Source organism: Alosa alosa, chromosome 6, assembly GCF_017589495.1.
Source record: "Alosa alosa isolate M-15738 ecotype Scorff River chromosome 6, AALO_Geno_1.1, whole genome shotgun sequence".
NCBI classification, from domain to species: domain Eukaryota; kingdom Metazoa; phylum Chordata; class Actinopteri; order Clupeiformes; family Clupeidae; genus Alosa; species Alosa alosa.
The window spans coordinates 8,452,688-8,474,293 of NC_063194.1; the positions used below are offsets into that span (position 1 = coordinate 8,452,688).

Sequence of the window (21,606 nt, forward strand, 5' to 3'; positions counted from 1 at the left end):
ATAACCTTAAGAAAGCATCTCCATTTAGCTATAAAATTGGCAGGACGATGCTGTGTGCGTAACGAAGACCGTTTTCGCCCATTTTAAATCAACGAAGCTTGAGCAGCCTTGAAACTGCCCTAAAAAAATTCTCACTGCTTGTTTTGATCATTCAGCCTTGAATTAAGGGGGGACTTGAAACAGTCCAACCTCCTTGGTCCATAATTGGTTTTATAGAGCTGGCGAGCAGCCAGCTGTTTACATCGGCATAATGGACACCTCCATCCGCCAATAGCAGACGTCTCTGTAGAATTTGTCAGGTTTTGGTCTACTGTAGGCGGGTCTTGTAAACAATGATTGTTTCATTGCTGAAGAGTTTATCGAGACTTAGCCAGGTTGTTGTAAGGGGCCTTCCTCCCCAAATGTTGTCCCGTAGAGCACCTTTGGATAGTTTCTGAATGGAGTTAGCGCAATTTTTCTTTAATCGGCCGGATCTTGTGGAAGATTTGGATTTTTAACTTTAAGATTCGCCATTTCAAGTAAGAATCGTTGCAGAATATTTGCGATTTTAAATGCGGTTAGGGAGGCTAAAAGTGTTTCATTAGAACAAACAGTATCGTTAGCCTACATGTCATTTACTAACTGTGAAAAGGCGCGTAACATTTCGTGTAGACTACATTTTATTCGGAATCTTTACGCTGCAGTCTTTTTTTGAGTAGCGTTACGCATAAATTCACTTTCACATAGACTCGGAAAAAGTTTAGCAACTCTTGTTCGGAACAATTTGGGTAGTGTAATGTCGAAACGTGGCCGAGGACTCCAGTTAACATTACATACCAAAAGCAGCCTAACTCATGACCACTAATTTTTCAAACTTTAATCTTGCTAAAGTTAAATTCGCCTTTCCTTACACAATTAAACAAATAGGGCCATGAAAACACAGCCTATGGCTGAACATGAAATGGAGGGCAAACAGGCTTTGTGGAATCAGGGTGAATACACAAGAGCATTTGAGCAACATCTTTTCCCCCATCAAGCTTGAATAATTTTAGCTGTTTTCCCCCCAACAAATTACACAAAGATGGCATAAGGAGAGCGGAATCCATTCCCCGACAACAACATCGTCGTGTTATAGGCTAGGCTACGTTTACCAAGAGCTACTCATGACCGATTTAGGACAGCATACAGTTGTTAAAATACTTGGTTTCCACAGGCCGGAATTAGCTTTGATGCATTATTGTAGTGACTAGTTTACTGTTGATGGGGAATGAAACAAAACAAAGTAAGTTGTACATCTACGTACGTGACTGCTGTAGGCTTTCTGCTCACCCAAATTGTAGAACCGACAACCCTTTCGACGAGACCAAGGGATCTAAACTAAACAGCCACACTCGTAAACTTATGTTTCGTGCGCTTTGTGGTGCCCTCATTTGCACTTCCACGTATTGCTTTGTGTTAAGGTTATAAAATGTTTTCCACACACCGGTTCCAAAAATGCGTTTGCGTTTAGGTCGCATTAACCCATTTCACTGTATCAATCAAAATGAGGCTATTGATCACTTTATTTTCCATTGCAGTGCAACCAAAGTCATTCATTTGAACGTGTCAACAAAATGTTTAAACTGAACGCAGATGGTTTCAAAACATCAAAAAGCTTTTTCAATACAGGCTGCGATAATTTTCCTTTAAAACCACGAAGCCTAGTAGACGTCGCTTACGCACTTTGATCGGACGCATCTTTGGATTACGACGTTAACTGCGAAGTAATCGTATTTTTAAGTGCATTACGCGTGCAAATTGAAAACACATTTACCCGTTTAGGACGGATATATTTGTCAGTAAAGCCTCCCACTTGGGTGTGTATCATTTGGATAAACCAGTCGAAGTTCTAACATAGCTGCAAACGGAGGATACTATTTATATTGTGGGCAGAGCATATAGCACAAGAACGGCAACTTACGACTTCCACTCGCAAGCGAATCTCCAGTAAAACGGCTGGTGTTTGTTGCCTAGACTGTTGGTAACTTGCATCTGATCTGTTAAAACGTACTTAAAATACTGTGTTTGCGTGGGTAACAAACACTTGAGCTATTTTTGATAGTTAGGATATATTTTAATATAAAACTGCGTCATTCTACTACCACGGGCCGCATCTTAACGTCGAACACAGATTTTCCTTTAAATCCAATAAAACGTTGTTAATTGGGATGTTTCGAGCTGAATTTCCCCTTGTTTTTTAGGTCGGCAGAATGCCGGATAAGGACACGGATATGCCTGGAACCCTAAGGACAGTATAGCCAGGACTGGCTTATTCGGAATTTCCGATCGAACAATTTCTTTTATCAAGTTTACCTATTGTGGATGATGGATGGCCGTGATTTTGGACACCCCAGATCTGTTCACGTCCCCCCTCCTTTGCTGTCGGGATTGTCAATGGAGCAACACCGACTTGGAGCAGCCGCTGCAGCCGGGAGAATACCCTCTTCCCCCGGTCACTTGGGCGCGGGGCACCCGGCGTCAATTCACTCTGGAAAATTCTTATCGTCTGCCATTAACCTACATTCTCATCACAGTGAGTAGCCTGTATTACATTAATTGGGAAAATGTATAGTTTATATTTTTTAATACATGACTATAACTAGATTTGCATTGTGTAAACTCCGTATCGCAGATAAACCAGGAATTGAAATGTTGTAAGCAGTTTTCTCCCCGGACGCGCTGCTGACAGTGTATTTTTCTAAACTAAATTTACGCATAAAACACTCTTGTAGTTTGGAAATATAAATTATATCTATAGGGCCGTGGCACACAATGCCAAGTTAGTGCTATTCATGCTTACAGTTTATTCGCCCTGTTTCTATGGTTTACAACTACACTATTTTGCTTTAGTTAAGAGAAGGCTACCCAACAGGAGGCTAGCCTACTGGCTCTGTATGGAGCATAGAAAGTAATGTTTGGCCCTCTTTCACATTTGACGTGATGTGTAATTTGCTTGTTAGTTTTCTCCTTAGAAAAACAACAAAAACGTCAGTATAACAAGCTAAAAAAACTCCTTTTCTTTATTACTGTGAACATCAACATTTGGCTTATAATGTATGTTAGACCCTATTATAACTTCAGGGTGATACAATATTTTCCCTGTTTCCCCTTCACTATTTGCATTTTTGCTAAGATCACAGTCTACATTACTAATTCACATAGCTATTAAAGAGGAGGAGGTGATATCGACGAAAAAGGGGGAGCGATGTTATTTAGCGACCGAAGTGTGCTTTAGTTGATAAAATGTGCCTGATTGTGGGTGTAGCAGCTTTGTATCCAGAGTGTTTCCAACCTGTCAGTTACACTGTAGCCTAATGTAATTCTGTTGAAATGCTACTGCTCCATCTTCGAATTGAAATTTTTACAAAAGACCTACTAAGTAAAGGTAAGTTCTTCCTTTTTGAAATCAATGCAGCCTAACAAACTGTGAGAACAGTCGTTGGGTCGGTTTCCCTAAGGTTAATTTGGGAAATATTTTTGTGATGGGCTACCCCAAAATGCAAATCCCATGTAGTAAAATGGCAGTCTTTATAGTTAAGTACTTGAGTAGGTCTGGGCTACCTTGCAACTGCAAGTACAAGTGTATTCGAACATGAACGGTATAAAATGTATCCTGTAATAATCACGGAGGTTTACTCTTTGCTTAGAATGGCTGTATTTGCTGACCGGGTTGTTATTAAGGAAATGAATGCACAGCTGCCTGCTGCCATTACATTGTTTAGTTGTGACCGGTGAGGAATTACTCTGGGAAATACATTTAAAAGCAGATTAAAATATTCACAGAGGGGTAAAGAGGATAAGCTTGTTGAAGGGGGGAACCCGCAAACTCAAAATAGATTCTTGTGCAACATCATGTTGGACAGTCTGTTACTATATCAAATGGGTGTGTTGAGATGAGCTGTGTTGGTGCTTCTGAGAACACTGGTCATATTTTTGGTGAATGGTCTACAATAATCTGATTTGTAAAATAAGTTTTCATATGTATAGTTACCTGGATGGGCTTACAATGAGCTTTACATTAAGTATGAACAGAGGGGAGGATTGTAAGCATAGGATATATATATATATATATATATATATATATATATATATATATATATATATATATATATATATATATATATATATATATAATATTATTTGTGATTGATTGCAACTCTATAATGCTGATGCCTCCACTAATTAAATTGTGGTCACAAAACATTTTCATTCACCCTTGCACCCCGACTGTGTGGTGAGAATAATCAATAGTGGCATGTGGATCCTAACAACACCTGATGTCCCTTTTCAACCATCTGTAATGAAAAACATAATATTAGAATATAAAACCTGCCAATTTTGATTGGACATGGTATGTAATAACAACAACACCAAGCCGAGAGTCTGTTTTTATGAAGAAATGCATCTACTCTGTTTAACCACAGTTAATAGAGAAGAAAAATATTTTTTGTGTTTAAGCCGTGTTAATCTGGGATGCAGTGTTTGGCCTTTATGCTCTGTTTCCATCACCATATGTCCCCTGTGGTGTGCTGGACTGCACCATCAGTGACAGATTGGCCTCAGTGCAGGTGAGCTAGCTCAGTTACAATGGTCCTGACAACGACAACAACCAGAGACCAGAGATCCCAGAGCGTTCTTGCCTCTGTAGCATAAATATGCCTGAATTGGTGCTCAGGGCTTTCTAGGCCAATCCGTTCGACATTGCAAAGATGTATTGTTGTCTTAATTCAAAGCAAAGAGGCACATGCAGTCTTTTCTTCTCTGTGGATTTCTTGTGCCCTTGAAAGCGTAGCTAGAGCTGACGTTTGACTTTTAATTTAATTAAGCCGTGGAAAACGAGGTACATTCATATAATGGGTCTTATGATGTGTACATATTTCCTAACGTCTCAATAAAGACCACTTACTTTAATTGCTGTGTCACTGGCAATTACGCTGCAGTGTATGTTCACGGTGTTTGGTTTACATTGCTGTAGATAAGTTCAACGGTGAAATATAAGATCGTTGTTTCGAGTATTCCCTAAACCAGTGTTTCTCAAAGTGTGGTCCGGTGACCACTGGTGGTCCGCAAGCTATCCCAAGTGGTCCGCAAGCAGACGTGGTAAAATATAATATAGATGAGTTGTTTGCAATATTGAACCAACTTGTATGTAAATCCAAACAGTTCTGCAACACTGTCTATGTACGATATGCCAGTTTAAATCATATGAATCCTCTGACACAATAAGCAAAGTGCAAAGACAATAAGCAAGGTTCAGTGAGTAGGCCTATTGTGTAGTATAATATACTGTTGAAGTAGGTCTTTTTTTTTTTAGCTAGGTGGTCCGTGTGTTTCTTTTTTATTGGTTAAGTGGTCCTTCGTCTGAAAAAGTTTGAGATATGCTGCCCTACTGTACGTATAAGAGTAAAAAGAGTAAAATGAAGGACCCCCCCCATGTTTCTGGTTGGCCGAAGTGTCCAAGATTGTTCAATTATTTCAGAAAGCTGAAATCACTTTCTGAATTCCACTTGCTGCATGCAAGAAGCATGTAATTTGTTTGGTCAAAGGTGCATTTTGGAGAGGAACTTCAGTTTTTGTTTGTGTACAATTTTCATTCCTTATCCTTTGCCAGACATTTTCTGACTGGTTTGTGCTGATGTACTCAGAACTGAGAGGTACACTAACCCATTGTGGAAAAAAGCAAAAAAAACACGTACGGCTAGAAAACTGCAATTTTATCCATCCAAAGAGGTGGAAATCACAGCAAACCCCAAATCATCTCAGTGCTCACTTTAAAAAAGGCTTCCACATATAGTCTAGCCTACTACAGCAGTGGAAAGCTGGGATTGGAACATCTTTTTTTCAGAGCTTGGCTTGTCAAGTGTCTCCTAAAATCCTCACTGAAAACAGGCAGCAGGAACATAAACATATGAAAAACTCCCGCCACAAACAATGTTAGGCATGCAGTGCACATTAGTCAGTTTCCTTTTGTGTGTTGAAGGGTCTTGCAAAAACGAGACCTCGACTACCTTGAGGATTTAGACGGACGTTATTGATTGATGTTTTTAATGATTAGTCACTTAGCAGGTGGACAAATGGCATGTGCCTTAATGCAGTATATCTGCCCCCCCACACCCATTACTAGCTAGATGATTAACTTAGCCGGAGAATGATGCAATGCCGCTTTGATGTATCCCTGTGATTTCTATGTAGAGTGATGAAAAAGGGCCCTTATTATATCCAGGAAGTTTGGAAAAGGCTTTGGATATGTTACTCGCTCTGATCAGATGATGTGGGAGAAAAGTACAGTGTTTCTGAATGGTGCATTGAGGTGAAAGGAGGGGGAGCAATCAAATGGTTATCAGGGACTCCAGCAGAGTAATGTGTTGGGCTAGTTACTAAATTTGCAGTGGATTGCTATCTCCCTGTCGTTCTTGTCGCTAAGTGTGGGTTTTCAGTTTTGGTTACACTGTATGCATGTACATGCCAGATGACATAACCACCTCGTGTACATAGTGCAAACTGGTGGTTTCACCAATGCCAGCTTTACTTGGCAAAGGCAAGATATCTATCTGTGTTTGAATCTGTGATGAATTTTCATTCATATTTTGTATTTCATTCAGGGTTGCAGTAATTGCCATAATCTCTCAAGCCTGTGATTGTCCAGTTAGTCTGGGAGCAGCAGGTGTGAGAATTACTGAAAACAAATACATTGCCAAATTATCTGACCTTCACATAGCTCTTCACAGATGTAGATGGAAAGTTACTGTTTGTGCAAGACTGGAAGTTGGATGTCCGTGGCATTTGGTTACAGGAATAAATAGGCTTGGAATATTTTAACATGCCATGACATGCACTCTCGTGGAGACACATTTAAGATCCTGCTTTGTTTGACAGCTATAGCTGTAGGTTTTGAAATGTCCACAGCTTTATCCCTCAGCCGCAAAGACAAATATCTGTCCAATTATAACTTCTCTTTTTTTACGCATTGTTCTATTCTGAAATTACGTCATGTAGTTGGATGCCACCCCTTTTTCCCCCTTGGATACATTTTGTGTGTGCCATATTCATTCTCCATGAAATGGCTACTTCGCTCCACAGTTGCACCCCAATAAGTGAGTAAACTGATCACAATCTCCATTAGAAGAGACATGCAGCTTGTCCTTCACGCTCCAGTCTGTAGCAAATGAACTTAAATTCAACTAAATTGGTCTCCATGCAAGCAGTCAGTCAGCTGAAAACGCATCATGTGTTTATGGAATGAGTCAGTTTCCTGACTGCACAAACACTACAGTGGTTGCTCCAATAATAACTGTTGAATAGCCAAACCCTCCACCCCCTAAAAACCAACTGAACAAGAGAGCAGGCTTCGTTTATCGTTTTGCCGTTCTCCTTTCTGTAAAACATGTGGTGTTGATTTTATAAAATGTATGGTGTAATCACTGAGTTTGGCAGAAGCAAATGGTCTCTTATCCTTTATGACTATCTTTTGAAGGGCGGCTTAATTTAAAAAAAATGGATGTTGTTTAGCTATTCCTTATCCTAGTATCTCAGGTCATCTGTAGGGGAAGTGGTTTTAAATCTAGCTTCATGCACTGTGTTTCCCTGTTTTCCAAAGTGGACCAAAGAAATTGAGGAAACATAAGTTTAAAACATTTGGATTGCTGTCAGAAGAAACTTTGGTCTGTAATTTTTACAGCTCTCCCTATATTTTTGTCAGGTTGGAAATGCCTTTTTTTGTTTGTATTTTGCTTTATTTTGCTGGCTTTTAGTCTTACATACTATGCTTATTTTCCAGTCACTTTATTATTTACTGTCATGTAATTGCACGTCTCTCCTGCATCCCACAGCCCGCATTCCTTTTTGTCCTGTAGAATTATCTATAGGTTACATACTACATACTACATACTTGTAGTTCAAAGTGTTTGGTATCTTATGCTTATATTTTGTTTATCTTATGTCATATGTATAGTGCAGCTAGTTTATACAGACACATTTTTGCTATTAAGTTACTCAATGCCTGAATTACCATTGGGATTAATACAGTATTTAACTCTGTAATAGAATAATGGACAAAATAAGACATTGTTGTACGCTGGATTATGAGAGAATAACTGTAATGTCTGTAACTGTCTGTAATGATGAGAAACGTTAGACAAATTCACACTGCTTTTTACTCTCTAATATTTTGTTTGTGCTCTCAAACATGTATAATGGAACAACCCAATATCCATGAATTTACTCCACAACAGTTTTTGCACTGTTTTTAGTCATGAAAACTAGATTTACAGTTTGTTGTGGGGACTAGGGCATGATTGGAATGAGTCACACTGGGCACCCAAAACATGAAATATGCTACAGTTATTTAATTTGGCAACCCTTATAATTGGATATACACTGGAGCTAGCGATGCAGAATCTTATTTAATGGTCTCGGTATCTCTCTCTTTCTTTCTCTCTCACTCTCTCTCTCTCGCTCTCTCACTCTCTCTCTCTACTTAAAAGCACACCTCAGTATGGTCTTTTCTTTCTATTAACCGAAAGCTTTATAATTGTTTTGAAGTTTGAGTCAGTTAAACATGTAAAGTGTGTGTGTGTGTGTGTGTGTGTGTGCATGCATGGAACCAAAGACTCAAACCTGAATTTTTGAGGAAAAGCTCTTAGCAAATGGAGCAAAATGGACAGATGGATGTTATTCTTGGATTTGGAAACGCAAACATTCTTTTCCTGCTCTCCTACTCGTTAATGGCTGCTTGGTACCCTCTCTCACTCAAGCCAGCCTGTGTTTCCTGCAGAAGGGATTTAGCCTTTGAATGTCTGCAGTGCATTTACGCAACATACCCCTTCTGGGAAAGTATGGGCATTTTAAAATGCTTTGGCAAGTACAACAGACCTCTGATTGATTGTTGTGTTTGTTAGAAGAAGCAGTCAAACACAGGAGATGTCACTGAAGACTGCTGTTATGCTTGCTGGGTCAGTAGCCTGGCCTTTTCAGCAGACTTGAGCCTCTGTGTGCCTGTATTGTGTAGTTACATGCTTTCAAAACTGGAAAACAGGAGGTCTATCAAAGTGGTGAGTATTTTGGTAATGTGTATGACCCACCTTTAACATGGATTTTTTTAAGGGCCGGTTCAGTGTTGATGAATTGGCTGTCAGGTGGTTGATTCATAATGGAGAGTGGTAAATGTGATCAGAAGGTAAGCAATGATTTTGAGTTGTGTGATATTGTGTGCCTCACCAATGGCTTATGTGCTCAAAATCTGTCCTGTAAGCTACTATAAGAGTATATAGCTCTTTGATCCCTAGAAAAGAATTGCCTAAACCTTATGCAAACCACCAGTTAATGAACTTTTCAGACCATTGTTCAGCCTTGCCAAGCTTGAGTGGGTTGCTATGCTGTAATTGAATAAACACCAGTTAAACATGGAAAGGAATGGTAGTTAAGAGTGCACCGCTTCTAAGGCATGAAATGTGTCTTGCAGCCCCCACCACCAGGTCCTATGTGTTGGTGTAACTGGAGTACAAATGAAATATGGAGCATGCAAGGGATCATGGGAAAATGTGAATGGTGGTTTGATGCAAAGCATGTTTGAAGTAAGGTGTCCCTGGGAGTGTGTGATTGATCAGCGCTCGCATGGAGCATCAGGCGTTCCAGGCCTGCCTTTGGTTTATGGGTCTATTGGAACGCACAGGCCCCGCCGGTTGGCCTGGAGACCGGAGGAGATTGCTGACACATTTCGCTCTCATTATTTTTTCCTTCCATTTTTTATATGTATATGTTTTGCCCCAAAACCTTTCCCATATTGATTTGTTGAGGCTCTCTCTCTCCCTCTTTTGCTCTTGTAAATGCCCCAGAATCCATTTGCAACTCCCAGCCCCCTCAAAATCTATGTGCGCTCTAGGGCTGGGCGATATGGCTGAAAACTGTATCACAAAATAAGTATTTCATATCAGTCGATATCGATAAATAATTGATTTAAAAAAAAATTCTATTTCAGATAAGGACCAGAAGAAAAAAAGTTCAATTTAAACACTTTTATTTTAAACTTAACCTTCCTCTGATTTGAATCACCTCAGTTATCAATCAAAGCAAACAGGGAAAAGAAATAGCAACACAATCATGAAACACTCAAATAAATAAGTCTGAATGAAATGCAGCACTGGTTGAAGCCTGGAAATATTGTAAACAAAGTAGCTTATCATAGTCTACTGGTTAGACTGTTCAGTTTAACCACGTGTGTTTAAGTTTCAAATGAATACTTTTTCTCCTTGGGACAGGCCCGTTTGAGTCTTGGAAAATACTTTTCCATTTGCATCTTGATTGAGATGATTAGAACTTAGCAGTCAATTTGAATGCAACAGTTTTGAACAAATTCGTGCAGCGTGCTAATGATGCTAACCCGATTTAATAGCAATTTAGCCAGTCGTCTTGCACGATTGTGAAGGTTTGGATGTGCATGCTGAGGAGGGATGCGCCTGTTAGAGAGAGCGAGCGAGCAAGCACGGGGCAAGGACTCGAGTCTGTTTTATCGCCTACTCTGATAGAGTTGCACATACTAGATACAATGTAAGATATATTTAGCCTATTTATTTATGGACAATGTAAGGCGGGAGGTGTGTGTTTTGTTTTTAATTATCGAATGTTCTATCTATTGTTGCTGTGATGTCTTTGACATGGGTTGTATAACCTCCACTGGCATAAGGGGCGCACTCACCCAAGGGCACTTGGAACAGATTGGCATTGGCCTTTTTTTATTTCCTACTGCCATCCAGATTCTGTGCGTACCTCTATCGCCACAGATGTGCTTGCATAGATCATGGGTTTGCAACTTGTCCTCAGCGTGTTATTATCCAAAGATCCAGACCATCAAGTGGCTGGAAGTGTAGCTGGGGGCACACATATAAAAGCAGACCTCTGTTTGAGACACAGCCCTGTCATTTGAAGCCCCCCCCCCCTCTTTTTCACACACACACACACAGTCCTTTTTAATTTATGATTTATTCATTCTGCTGTTTGAAGGCAGCTACAAGCAGGGATGTGTTGCCCGAACCTGCTTCACTATAGAGCAAAGGAACAACATCTCTTGAATCAGAAGGCCCAAATGGGATTTAGAGAGTGGGGGGGGGGGGGGGGGGTCACTTGTGAAGGCAGACATGGCCTTGATAGTCCAGGTGTTATCATTCTCCCCCTTTGCTCTGTACCGCGCTGTTCTATGTTGTGCTGCACTTTCAAGGTGAAGGGGAACGCTGGGGCTGGAGAGGCTGGCGGGGATTTAGCTGGTCGGCCCGCTCGGCTCGGCACGGCTCGGCAATGATTTGTTGGTGTTTATTTAGCGGCGTGGGGAAAGTGGTGAGAGCTGAATTAATTGTCGGCGGTGCCTCTACTCCGGAGCTCCTCGTCCTGTGACTCTCTCGTCTTGGTCCGGTGCCAAGCAGCGGCCATATGAAGCATGTCTCTCATTGTGTAACCCCCCCTCTCTTTCCACACACACACACACACACACACACACACACACACACGGTGGCTGAAGCCCTTCAGCTGAAAGGTCGGGGGAGGGGGGTTGAGCAGTGATCTCAGCCGTGGTGCGACTGACGGAAACAGAGGGAGTCTTAGAAGAAGAGAGAGTGAGAGAAGGAGCATACACGCGGATAGAGGACAAGTATAAGTAGTCAGGGTGGAGGAGGGGGTGGGCAAAAAAGGGGAGGGCGTTGGTTGAGAATTTACACTCTCCCTGCAGCCTTGACTTCCCTCTGAATTAAACATAAAGTGTTTAGTGTCCTGGTGTACAGCCGACCCCCCTCTCTCTGCGGGATAGGCACCGTGGTCCTGGAATAAAACGCTTTGGCTGTTTGGCTGTTTGGCATGCTCATGTCCACGCGCTTCATAGCTTCTCTGATGCTATCTCTGCAAGGCATGTGCAATGCCATGTTATTTTTTCCTTTTCCTTTTTTCAACTGCATGACTGGGGTTTTCCAGCTATTGCAGAAGATACGTGAGAGAATGCCACTTGATGTTGAATGTGTTTCGTGTAATGGTGGGGCTCATTTTGCTAATCTCAAAATGTATTTCATCTCTGTTTTCCTCTTTGTGTAACGTCCTCTGGAATCCAAGTGATGCCATAAGAATACTGCTCAATGTGTTCTAGAACGTTTCTAGTTACAAGAGAAGCAAATGGTAAATGAGGCGCTTTGCTTTGATACATCCCTCATTTAACATCTGCCAGAGATGGCAGGAAAAAAAGGCTTATTAAATTGTAATTTGACGGTTAGTGATTTGAAGGCTGATGAGATCAGGTTTCTGTGCAGCGTAGCCCTGTGGCATAGAAAGCCTACACCCATGTCAATGCAGTTTAATTTCAAGTCCGTGGTCTAGTCGTGTGTGTGTGTGTGTGTGTGTAGCTACACATGGTCATGGGCACATCACTGAAATCTCGATGTTAGCTTTTTTGCTCAGGGGCTCCATGTCATGATTTTTGGGACAAATAATTTTATTTTCTTGTGAGGATTATTCTTAGTCTGACTTTCACCAGACCAAGCTTAACCTTTTCGAAAAAGAAATCGCCGGCAGATCAGGCTGGGTTCACCCAGTCTAGATTATTCTGTCATATTCTCCAGAAATGCCAACATCATCCTCTATCCACATTGTAGTACTTCAATTCCTTAGTTCAACTGTGCTTTCCCCCCTATTATTCAAATAGATAAAAACCTATGTACTTGAGTTTGATTACATTTGTGGATTAATGTATTTCTGTTAGTGTATATTTGGCTGTCTTTCTGTCCTCTTGGGCCTGTTTATTTATTTCTAGTGATGACGATCTCCCCTCATGTATACAGGGCTGATAAGACCGACCGGATCTTCCTACTCGTCCTTGCAGTCCTTGCTGTGTTATTTTTTGTAAATAGAATAAAAGGCAGGGTGATGTGGCCCTGTGGTCAGGTGTGTAGTGGAGCGCACACACACACACACACACAAGCACACACACACAACAGCGTGAGTGACCGGGTACGGCGTGCTGGCCTGGATTAAGCCGAGCCTCTGAAAAGCCAACAAAGGATGAGAAATGAAACCCAGCTCTCATGTCGGCCGCGGCCTCCTGTTTCAGTCGGAGTGCTGAAGAGGCCCGAACTATTTTTACACCCTCAGTTGTGGCGAAAGTGCCGCCATCCCGCCCTCGCGGTAAGACATTCTTTGTGCTCCGTTTGGTTTGGTTTACCAGGGAGCGAAATCTTGCATGTCACTGTTGGTTCAGTGAGTAAGCACTCACTCATTGCTAGACGAATATGCAGGGCTTTGGCAATCAGATAGTTTAGTCTGGTCCTGGACGATAATGCTACCACTCTTATTAATGATTGATTTTTTTAACAACGTAAGCTATGCTCTATATATATGGGCCTGATATGTTTCTGAAGAGCAGTGCTTCAAGAGAAAAGAGAAGAGGGAAGGAAGAATGCCCCCAAGTGCTAATCAGTTTTTAATGGATTTTCTTATGCTGTTTCAAGGAGCTATTAGTCACGTTGTACAACAACTATATGTTTATAAATTATCCATGTGATGAAACCTAAATTGAGTGTTATTTTTGCAACTCTTATAATAACAATCATATGAAACCATTATAGAACTATTACAGTATTTTAAAAACCTTTTCTGATTTAAGGCAGTATTACATTTGTGACATTAGTTTTCTAAACAATGCTATCTCACAGGAATACAGGGCTTTATTTCTCATGTTTGTTTTATGCTGTTGGAATGGAAATGTTTTAGACAAAAAGATGATGAAACTAGCGATGTCTTTCTGTGGAGTGGAGTCTTATCGTTGCAGTAGCAGGTTGCTCTGGAAAAGAAGCAGAAGGGTGTTATGATTTGGGTGATCATTTTGGGTGATGTCCAGCTCTGTTTTTTGGCAGATGAAAGCGCCATTTCCAAGCAGTGTTGGTGTGAGCATTTTCATTTTAGTTTCTTCGTCTCAAACCACCCACCTCTCTCTTCTGCTTTGTACATGCTTGGGCTTGCCCTTGAATGTGGAACCAAAACCATATTATCTTTATTGCAATCATTTTTGTAAAAGTCCTTTCACATTGACCAAATAAGCAATGCCTTTTTAGATTTGTGGTTACTTTTGGTTTCCCCTTGGTAAAAAAAAAAGAAAAGGGGAAAAAAAAGATTGACATAGAACGTGAAAGTTTCCTTATTGCAGAATGTGTGAAATGTGTGTTTTTTTAAAGTCCACACAAGGCTTAAAAAGTGGTGTAGAGTTGCCCTCTCTCACTTTCAGCCCTTTTCCCAGGTGCATTTCCCCGCTCATGCAAAAGAGAAAGCAGAACCGTTTATATGGAGTTTGCAGTCACATGCGCTAGGCATTACGTTATATTTTCCCCCTTCCCCGCCATCTGGCTGTGGAGTCTGTTTCAATACATCTGATTGAGCCAAGACCATCACTTCCAGGCCAGTGCCCTCCACTGTGGGCGCTCTATTGTCGTTGATCCATGTTAGCAGGGCTTCACACTGGTGAGGGTATGTATGTGGGCACATGATGTTGCACATGCCCAGAGAACATTCTAGTGTGTGTGGTCATGTGAGAGGGAAAAGTGTGTGTGTGTGTGTGTGTGGAGAGGTGGAGAGAAACCGAGTGAGGCCAGCTCTCTTAAGTAACACTAAGCACTAAGCGTGGGAAAGTCCCCCCTCCCCCCCAACACACACATATACATACTCTCTCCATTTTGGACTATGCACTGCTCTACAAATGCTTATGTTTTTTTCTAATTAAATCACCGGCTTATCTGCACTTGTACAAATGACTTTCGGGGTGAGTGGGGCAAGGGAGTGGGAGGAGGGTATAGGAAGCACAGCTGCCTCATGAAATATTTGTGTGACCAAACATTCAGGCTGTAGTGTAAATATACACTGCACTGCCTGTGCATCTCTCTCTCTCTCTTTCTTTCTTTCTTTCTTTCTTTCTTTCTTTCTTTCTTTCTTTCTTTCTTTCTTTCTTCTCTCTCTCTCTCTCTCTCTCTCTCTCTCTCTCTCTCTCTCTCTCTCTCTCTCTCTCTCTCTCTCTCTCTCTCTCTCTCTCTCTCTCTCTCTCTCGTGTGTGTCAGTGTCCATGTTAGTGTGTTTCTCCCCCTGTACACCATTAAGCTTGTTCACGTAATTGCAATCCAGTGCAGAAAAATTCAGTGCTTTTGCCCCCTCAACATACCGCGGATCACTGGTATTATTTAAGCACTGCCTTGTGGCTTATAAAACAGTACGACCAGCACAAATCCAGAGGCCCTGGCTTTGAACAGGCAGCTAACAAATGTTACGTGTTTAATGTCCACGGCAGCATTCTGGACCCTCAAAGGGAAGCTGTATGCTGATGACTGCAGATGTGTTTGACCTTTTCTAAAGCTCCCTCCTGCACTCTTGTGCTCTCTAAGAGTCTCAGCATCACAGACACACACACATATACACACACAAACATACACACACTTTTTTTCTCCCACACATGCAGCTCCTCCTCATAATCTTCAATAAGCTCTGTCAGCAAGCTGAAACATTTTCCCATTTACATTCGATTGTTAAAAAAAAAACCAAATGCAGAGTTGTATTAAATCTTTTTGCTCAGTGCTTCATAATTGGTTGCGAGTTGTTTCTCTTAATATTGATGTGTACTTGGCCTGATGGGCAAACTCCAGCTTCACAAAGTGCCGTTCAAGCTTTGGGGAGTGATTCTAGTTGCCACAAACAAAAACAAATGAAGACTCTTTATTGAATGTGGTTTCGGGCTCATTCTAAATGAGAACTCCCACACTTGAAGCATAGGTGCACATCTATCAGACAGAGATTACCTCAGTAGACACTAGACCAACCAATGTAGCCTGCAATCATTTTGTCACTCTTCTGACAGGGCCACTGGGTGAGAGGGGGAGAGAGAGGGTGGATGTTTGAACTGAAGGCCCAAAAGAGTGCAGGAATTTAGCTGATTATATAACGGCAAGATGGACGTGTCTGGACGGGCAGATCCTCCTGACGGGATTTGGCCGATCATAGGTGCCATGTTTGGTCCATGGAAAGAATCCCAGATGACTTGTTTTGTTGGGAGGTCATTGAACTTTTCTGTCGACTTTCAGACAAAGCTATTCCCTCTGATTTAGTGATTGTGTGAGAGAGTATGCTATTTATTTGGTTAGAGTGCAGCTATGAAGGGGAAGGTGATCAGGGTGTTTTGTGGCATAACCTCAATTACAGTGCTGTGTGGACCTCAGTCATTTCCTGCTATTGTCATGTGGTCAGTCAGGGCTGAGCTGAAAATCATAGGGGTATCAAACCCCAGCCGTGCGTCAGGCCTGAGTCACAGCGAAAGCACTTCCTTGTTTCAGGCAGACTAGGACAGAGGGCAACAGTCATTTTAAAGGCTCCTGTCCTGCTGTTTGTTTTTAGAGAGATGGAGGAGAAACAGAAAAGAATGTTCTGGACCGTGCTCCCTGTTAACTTCTGATTCATCCACTCTTGACGGGTTTTGCTTCAGTGCTCTTCTGATGCTGATGACGACGCAGATGACCTCATGCATGTCTCCATGCCTGTCTGGATGGGCATGATCAAAGAGCTTTAGTAGATTTGCTGTTTGGCAAGATTTTAATTAAATGGGTGTTGTCCAAATTCAGTTTTGGCACCCGCATGCACTTAATAAGTATGGTGGTGTAGCAAAGCCCACACTAATATCCCTGATATTCCACTGTGTATATATGGGAAGCTCTCTCGGTGGCTTCAAATCAAACCATGTGAGGCCGTTTTGATCTTAACTCTGTTTGCTAGACTCTTAACTTTTTATTTCCGTTGCCATTACAGATTTTAATGGGTTACTTGTGATGTATTTATGAACCGTGCTTTTTTTGCGACCCTGTTGTACCTGATCTGCATTGTAATTCCCTTGCATCTTTTGCGCTCTTCTCTGTACTGTGAGCAGCCCTCTAATCGGCTGTTTGGTGGAGGTAGTGCAACCACTTAAAACTCTGTGAATTTTAATGCCCCACACACACACACACACACACCATTCTCTTTCTTTGCTTTGGTTTAAGGCCTTGAATCCTAATTAGTGTCCCTCTTTTTCTCTAATTTACAACTTTTTCATGCCGGATTGTCTTTAAGGGCCGGTGTTAATTGTGGGGGGTATTGGTACGGGGTTTTGTGAAAGTGCTATGCACTGCCTGTGGGTTGCTGGCGGGGTGAGCAGCAGCAGCGCGAGCAATTAGGAAATTCCTCCATCCCATTCAGGCCGTCTGTGGCTGTGGCCCTCCGTAAGGGGGAGACTGAGACGGGTGGGGATGGGGGGAAAACCTTGTCAGGCCCCTTGAAGAAAAGCACTCTGGCGTTTGAGGAAGTTGAACTGCTCCTGACCTGCTGAACTCTCCTCCTGGCTTTCTCATGCTCGCAGGCAGGCAGGCTTGCTGCTCACTGTGTCTCCGCGTCTGTTTAAAAAGACGAGCGTTTCCGAGTGACAAGGACCAGAACTCGGACGCTGGATCGGCACTGTTCTCAGCAGTGAGAAAGACGATCGTGGATGGACCACATGAATATTTAAAAAGATAATGTTGAACAAATGACTTTTCTCAAATTTCTTGCACAGTCCCCTCTAGGCCATACCTCTTTTGGGTATGCATCTTGTCTAATTGAATCAAAGGAGCAGCTTAGTGTTTCTGTTGGTAGTTAGTTGACTCGTGCTGCCTGTTCTCTTTCTTTCTTTCTTTCTTTCTTTCTTTCTTTCTCTTTCAATCTATTTTCTCGCTGAGCACAAGGCACCGCCAACAGCAGCGAAGTGTCTGCTTGGAGGCTTTGTTTTATTTATTAGACAGGTGCTACCATTTACATTGTAGCTGGTGGAGCGGACAGCGTGGCGTGTGCCTTTGAGCGTACAACTCGCCCTGAAGCACTGCACTAAAGGATCCCGCCGTCAAAACAGCTCCGCCAGGAGCACTGGCACACAGGTATTGAATTCAGCACGGTGCTCGCTGGAGGAGCCCATCAAAAACAAGTAGGGCATCACTGTGTGTGTGTGTGTGTGTGGGAGAGAGGTGGAGAGAGAGCAGTGGAGGGGTTGATTTGGAAGTCCTCCGCGAGTGTTTCTTATGGTCTGGAACTGGGGGAGCTTCACCTACTTATTTAATATTGCAGGACTGTGGATGGGGAGGCTGGGGGGGTTCTGGGCTGGGGCTCTAGGGTGTGATGTCTGTACAGAGTTGATGTGAGCGAAGTTTAGCATAATGTAGGACAGGGCGTGTTGGGCAGAGCTCCGCCAATTAGGTGATGATCACACAGGAAAACGGGAAGGGCATTCAGACCTCTGCCAGTGGCAAATGCCCCCTTCTCACAATGTTCTTGAAAAGGAAACTAACTTTGTGAATCTGGCCTGTGAGATCAGATTCACTTGTAAAATGTACCTGGTTCCTCATCGGCCTGTACTGCACGCTTTCAAGTTTCATGACGGATTTGTAGTTTTTTTTCCCCCCATAGTCCTGCGGTCAAACAGACAAACAAACAAAACCACACAAAAACATGAGCTATTTGGCAGCGGTAACAGTGCAATCGCAATGATAAAGCAGAACCGCAACGTTTACATCTGACTGCTAATTGCTAATTCATACATTTCGGCCAAACTTCGACAACTCCTCTGATGTCCAAAGTGGTTAAAGATACCTAAAACGTTACCAGGGTTAATGTTACATCGCAGAGGAAAACTGAACCAGGTTCAGCTTGAATCATCTTTTGTTCTCTTACGGCACGAGTGTAACACTAGCGTTATCCCCATTCCGCTGCCAAAACACAGCTGATGATCCAGAATTAGAGACTTCTGCTTCTGCTGCTGCCACTACTGCTGATCTGTACTGATCTGTGTCATTGCTTGTACCAGGGTTGTACCTTTTGGTTAATACCTTACTAGTGTTACTCTGATAACTTTAGATATGGGCCTGTATACAATGATTGAGCATTTTCACTGGGCAGTTGGTTATCAGAGCTTATAAAAGTCACTCCACCCTCTCTTAGATTAGGTTACCTGTTGTTTTTCAATCCAGTAAAAATACATTTAGGAAATTGATTTTAAACAACATTCAACAGTCGCCCCTTGAAGTGGTTATTTTGTTGTTTTTATCTGTGGCTTCTCAGCCTCTACACCTTGGCTGGCCCATCCCCCACCTCTCCCTTGTACTACCTTCTGGTTAATGTTTAGATGCAACGCAAAGGTTCGCGTCTGGTGACAAATAAATGATCTTGGGCAGCCGTGCCGTGCAGGACCCCCTGGCCTGTACTCTGCCGCTCCATGGCTCTCCTCCCTCCCCCAGGTTAATTGTATGCTGACCTCTGCCACAAAGGCCCCATGTTGCCGTTTATGCCTTGTTGTTCCTCCTCTGGTTGTCATGCTAATTCACTGTTTACACATGCAAAGAAAGGCCATTGTGCCACTGTTGAGGAAGTGTGAGTGTGTGTGTGTATTTGTGTGAGAAGAGCAAGAGGCAACAGGAGAGAGACAAAGTAGAGAAGGAGTGAGAGAGAGCAAGGGTGAGTTGGAGGGAAAGAGAGAGAGAAAGTCAACGAGTGTATCGAAATCCATCTTTGGTTTGTATAATGGGTGTGAGGGGTTCCACCCACATTGGCCGGCTCGAGGGAATATGTGGGAAAGGACAGAGTCTCTTTGGGCCCAGCCGGGAGGAGGCGGGGCCTCATCACTGATGGACTCACGCCTGTGTCCATGTGTCATGCATGACTGACTGGTGTGCTTTGCCCACACCGCAGGGTTTTTAATTCACTGATTTAAATGCTAAAAAACACTCTTCATAGCATTGCCACGACTTGTCTTGTTGCTGATATTTTTCAAATACAACAGAGGGAGAGGGCGCACTCTCTCACCATGAAGGCTCTTTCCAAGCCTAAGGCGTTGTACCCTTCCTTTTTTGGCACTGGCTGTTTTAAACGGTTCAGCAGATCTCTGTGGAGTACTCCGGCTACCACAAAAACGGCAATTTTTATCAGAGGGGTGGACGGGGGACATAATTGTGGTGTGAGAGCTTAATACTGTATAATGTACCAGCGTCGTCCTTTCTTTCCAGTCATGGACAGCAGGGGGCAAGATTTTTTATTTTTTTTAAATGAGACATTCCACATTCTGTTGTGGTACATGTGGTGGCTATTGTAATGATGGCTACCATAACAATTTGGCTTTACTCATAATTATTCATGACTTTGTTTATAAGAAAAAGCAATTTGGCATTTGTTGTGTGGCTGATTCAGTCAGATAAACAACAAACTGATCGTTAAGTTAAATGGCTCCACAACCACAAACCTGTTTTTTACTATTGGGCAATGTTGATATAGGGAAGACGGCAAAAAGCCCTGTTGCGTAATTGTCTTTGTGAGAAGACAGAATTGTACTGGTAGAGCCTCCTGTCACTTTGTTGCATTCCATCTGCCATTCAGTGACTGACTAACTTTTTCCCTCCTCTCCGCCCTCAGGTGATGCCTTCCCAGGTGCCTCCAGTGGCTTCCTCAGCAGCTATGTGAGCGGTTCCAACCCTCACACCACCCCCAGTGGCCTCTCCTCCGAGCCCTCTTTCAGGCCCCCCAATCCCTCCGCCATTCCCATGGCCCAGCTGTGGGCGTCCCATGAAGGTAAGAGCTCCCTCCTCACCATATTTCTCTTTTTTTGTGCTTTCTTGGTTCATCGTGTGCCTCTCTGATTGTCTACACTTGTTTCTAAGGCAGCCTCCAGTAAAGGTAAAATCTATATTATAGTCTATTCTTTTCAATCCGTCAAATGCAGAAAGAAATGCAGTAGTAAGCCTCATTCACTGACATAATACGTGTACGAAAAATCTGAGAAATTGGAGTTCCAAAAACTTTGATGACACAAGTTTCAGAATCGGTGAAACTCTGATCGGATTGGAAGAGAAATAGGACTGTGCAATGGCCTTAAGGGGGGGTTGACATGGCACACGATCTGTTGGTGTGGAGCAGGGCTTCGGCTTGATGGAGAGGGAATGAATGTATTGAATTTAACCATCAGATTTGTTGATGCTTCAGTGGACTGAAGCAAAGGCCAGATACATGAATGCTGGAGCTGGGGAGAGGCGATGGGATGGTGGAGTTGATTTGGGGAAAGAAGGCAAAAAGGGAAACAAAACTGTGCAAGCTGACACGCTCTGTCAAAATAGTCAAGGGATTTCTGTCTTCTTTTTGTATGGGGGAGTTAATAGGAATCGACTTGGGAATTGGGGCAGTTGGAATATTGTGCAGGCGGATAAAGGCTGGGGTTTGTGTGCTCAATAAGTGAACTGACTCTAAGGGTCTAGCAATGTGTAATATCACTTTGTGTCCAACACTTGATCATTCTCTGTCTCTCTGTGTCTCTCGCTGTCTCTCTCTGTCTCTGTCTCTGTCTCTCTCTCTCTCTCTCTCTCCTTCTCTCTCCTTCTCTCTCTCTCTCTCTCTCCTTCTCTCTCTCTCTCTCTCTCTCTCTCTCCTTCTCTCTCTCTCTCTCTCTCTCTCTCCTACTCTCACTCTCTCTCTCTCCTACTCTCACTCTTACTCTCCTACTCTCCCATCTCTCACACATACACACTACAAACACACACCTCCCTC

At 42.7% G+C, this 21,606-nt stretch overlaps 1 protein-coding gene across 7 annotated transcripts in view; it reads left to right on the plus strand.

The window, feature by feature from the left end:
* Window positions 1-379: 379 nt before the first annotated feature.
* The window catches only part of tnrc18 (trinucleotide repeat containing 18), a 67,845-nt gene continuing 46,618 nt past the window's right edge, over window positions 380-21,606 (plus strand). For 6 of the 7 annotated variants that reach the window (XM_048246720.1, XM_048246723.1, XM_048246726.1 and 3 more), the window contains exons 1-3: window positions 380-518; window positions 2,220-2,551; window positions 20,482-20,637. In XM_048246720.1, the coding sequence (XP_048102677.1) occupies window positions 2,341-2,551; window positions 20,482-20,637 (367 nt within the window). In that variant the 5' untranslated portion in view covers window positions 380-518; window positions 2,220-2,340. Of the gene's footprint in view, window positions 519-1,134; window positions 1,262-2,219; window positions 2,552-20,481; window positions 20,638-21,606 lie in introns of those variants that run through there. The other variant, XM_048246721.1, reaches the window with a different exon arrangement.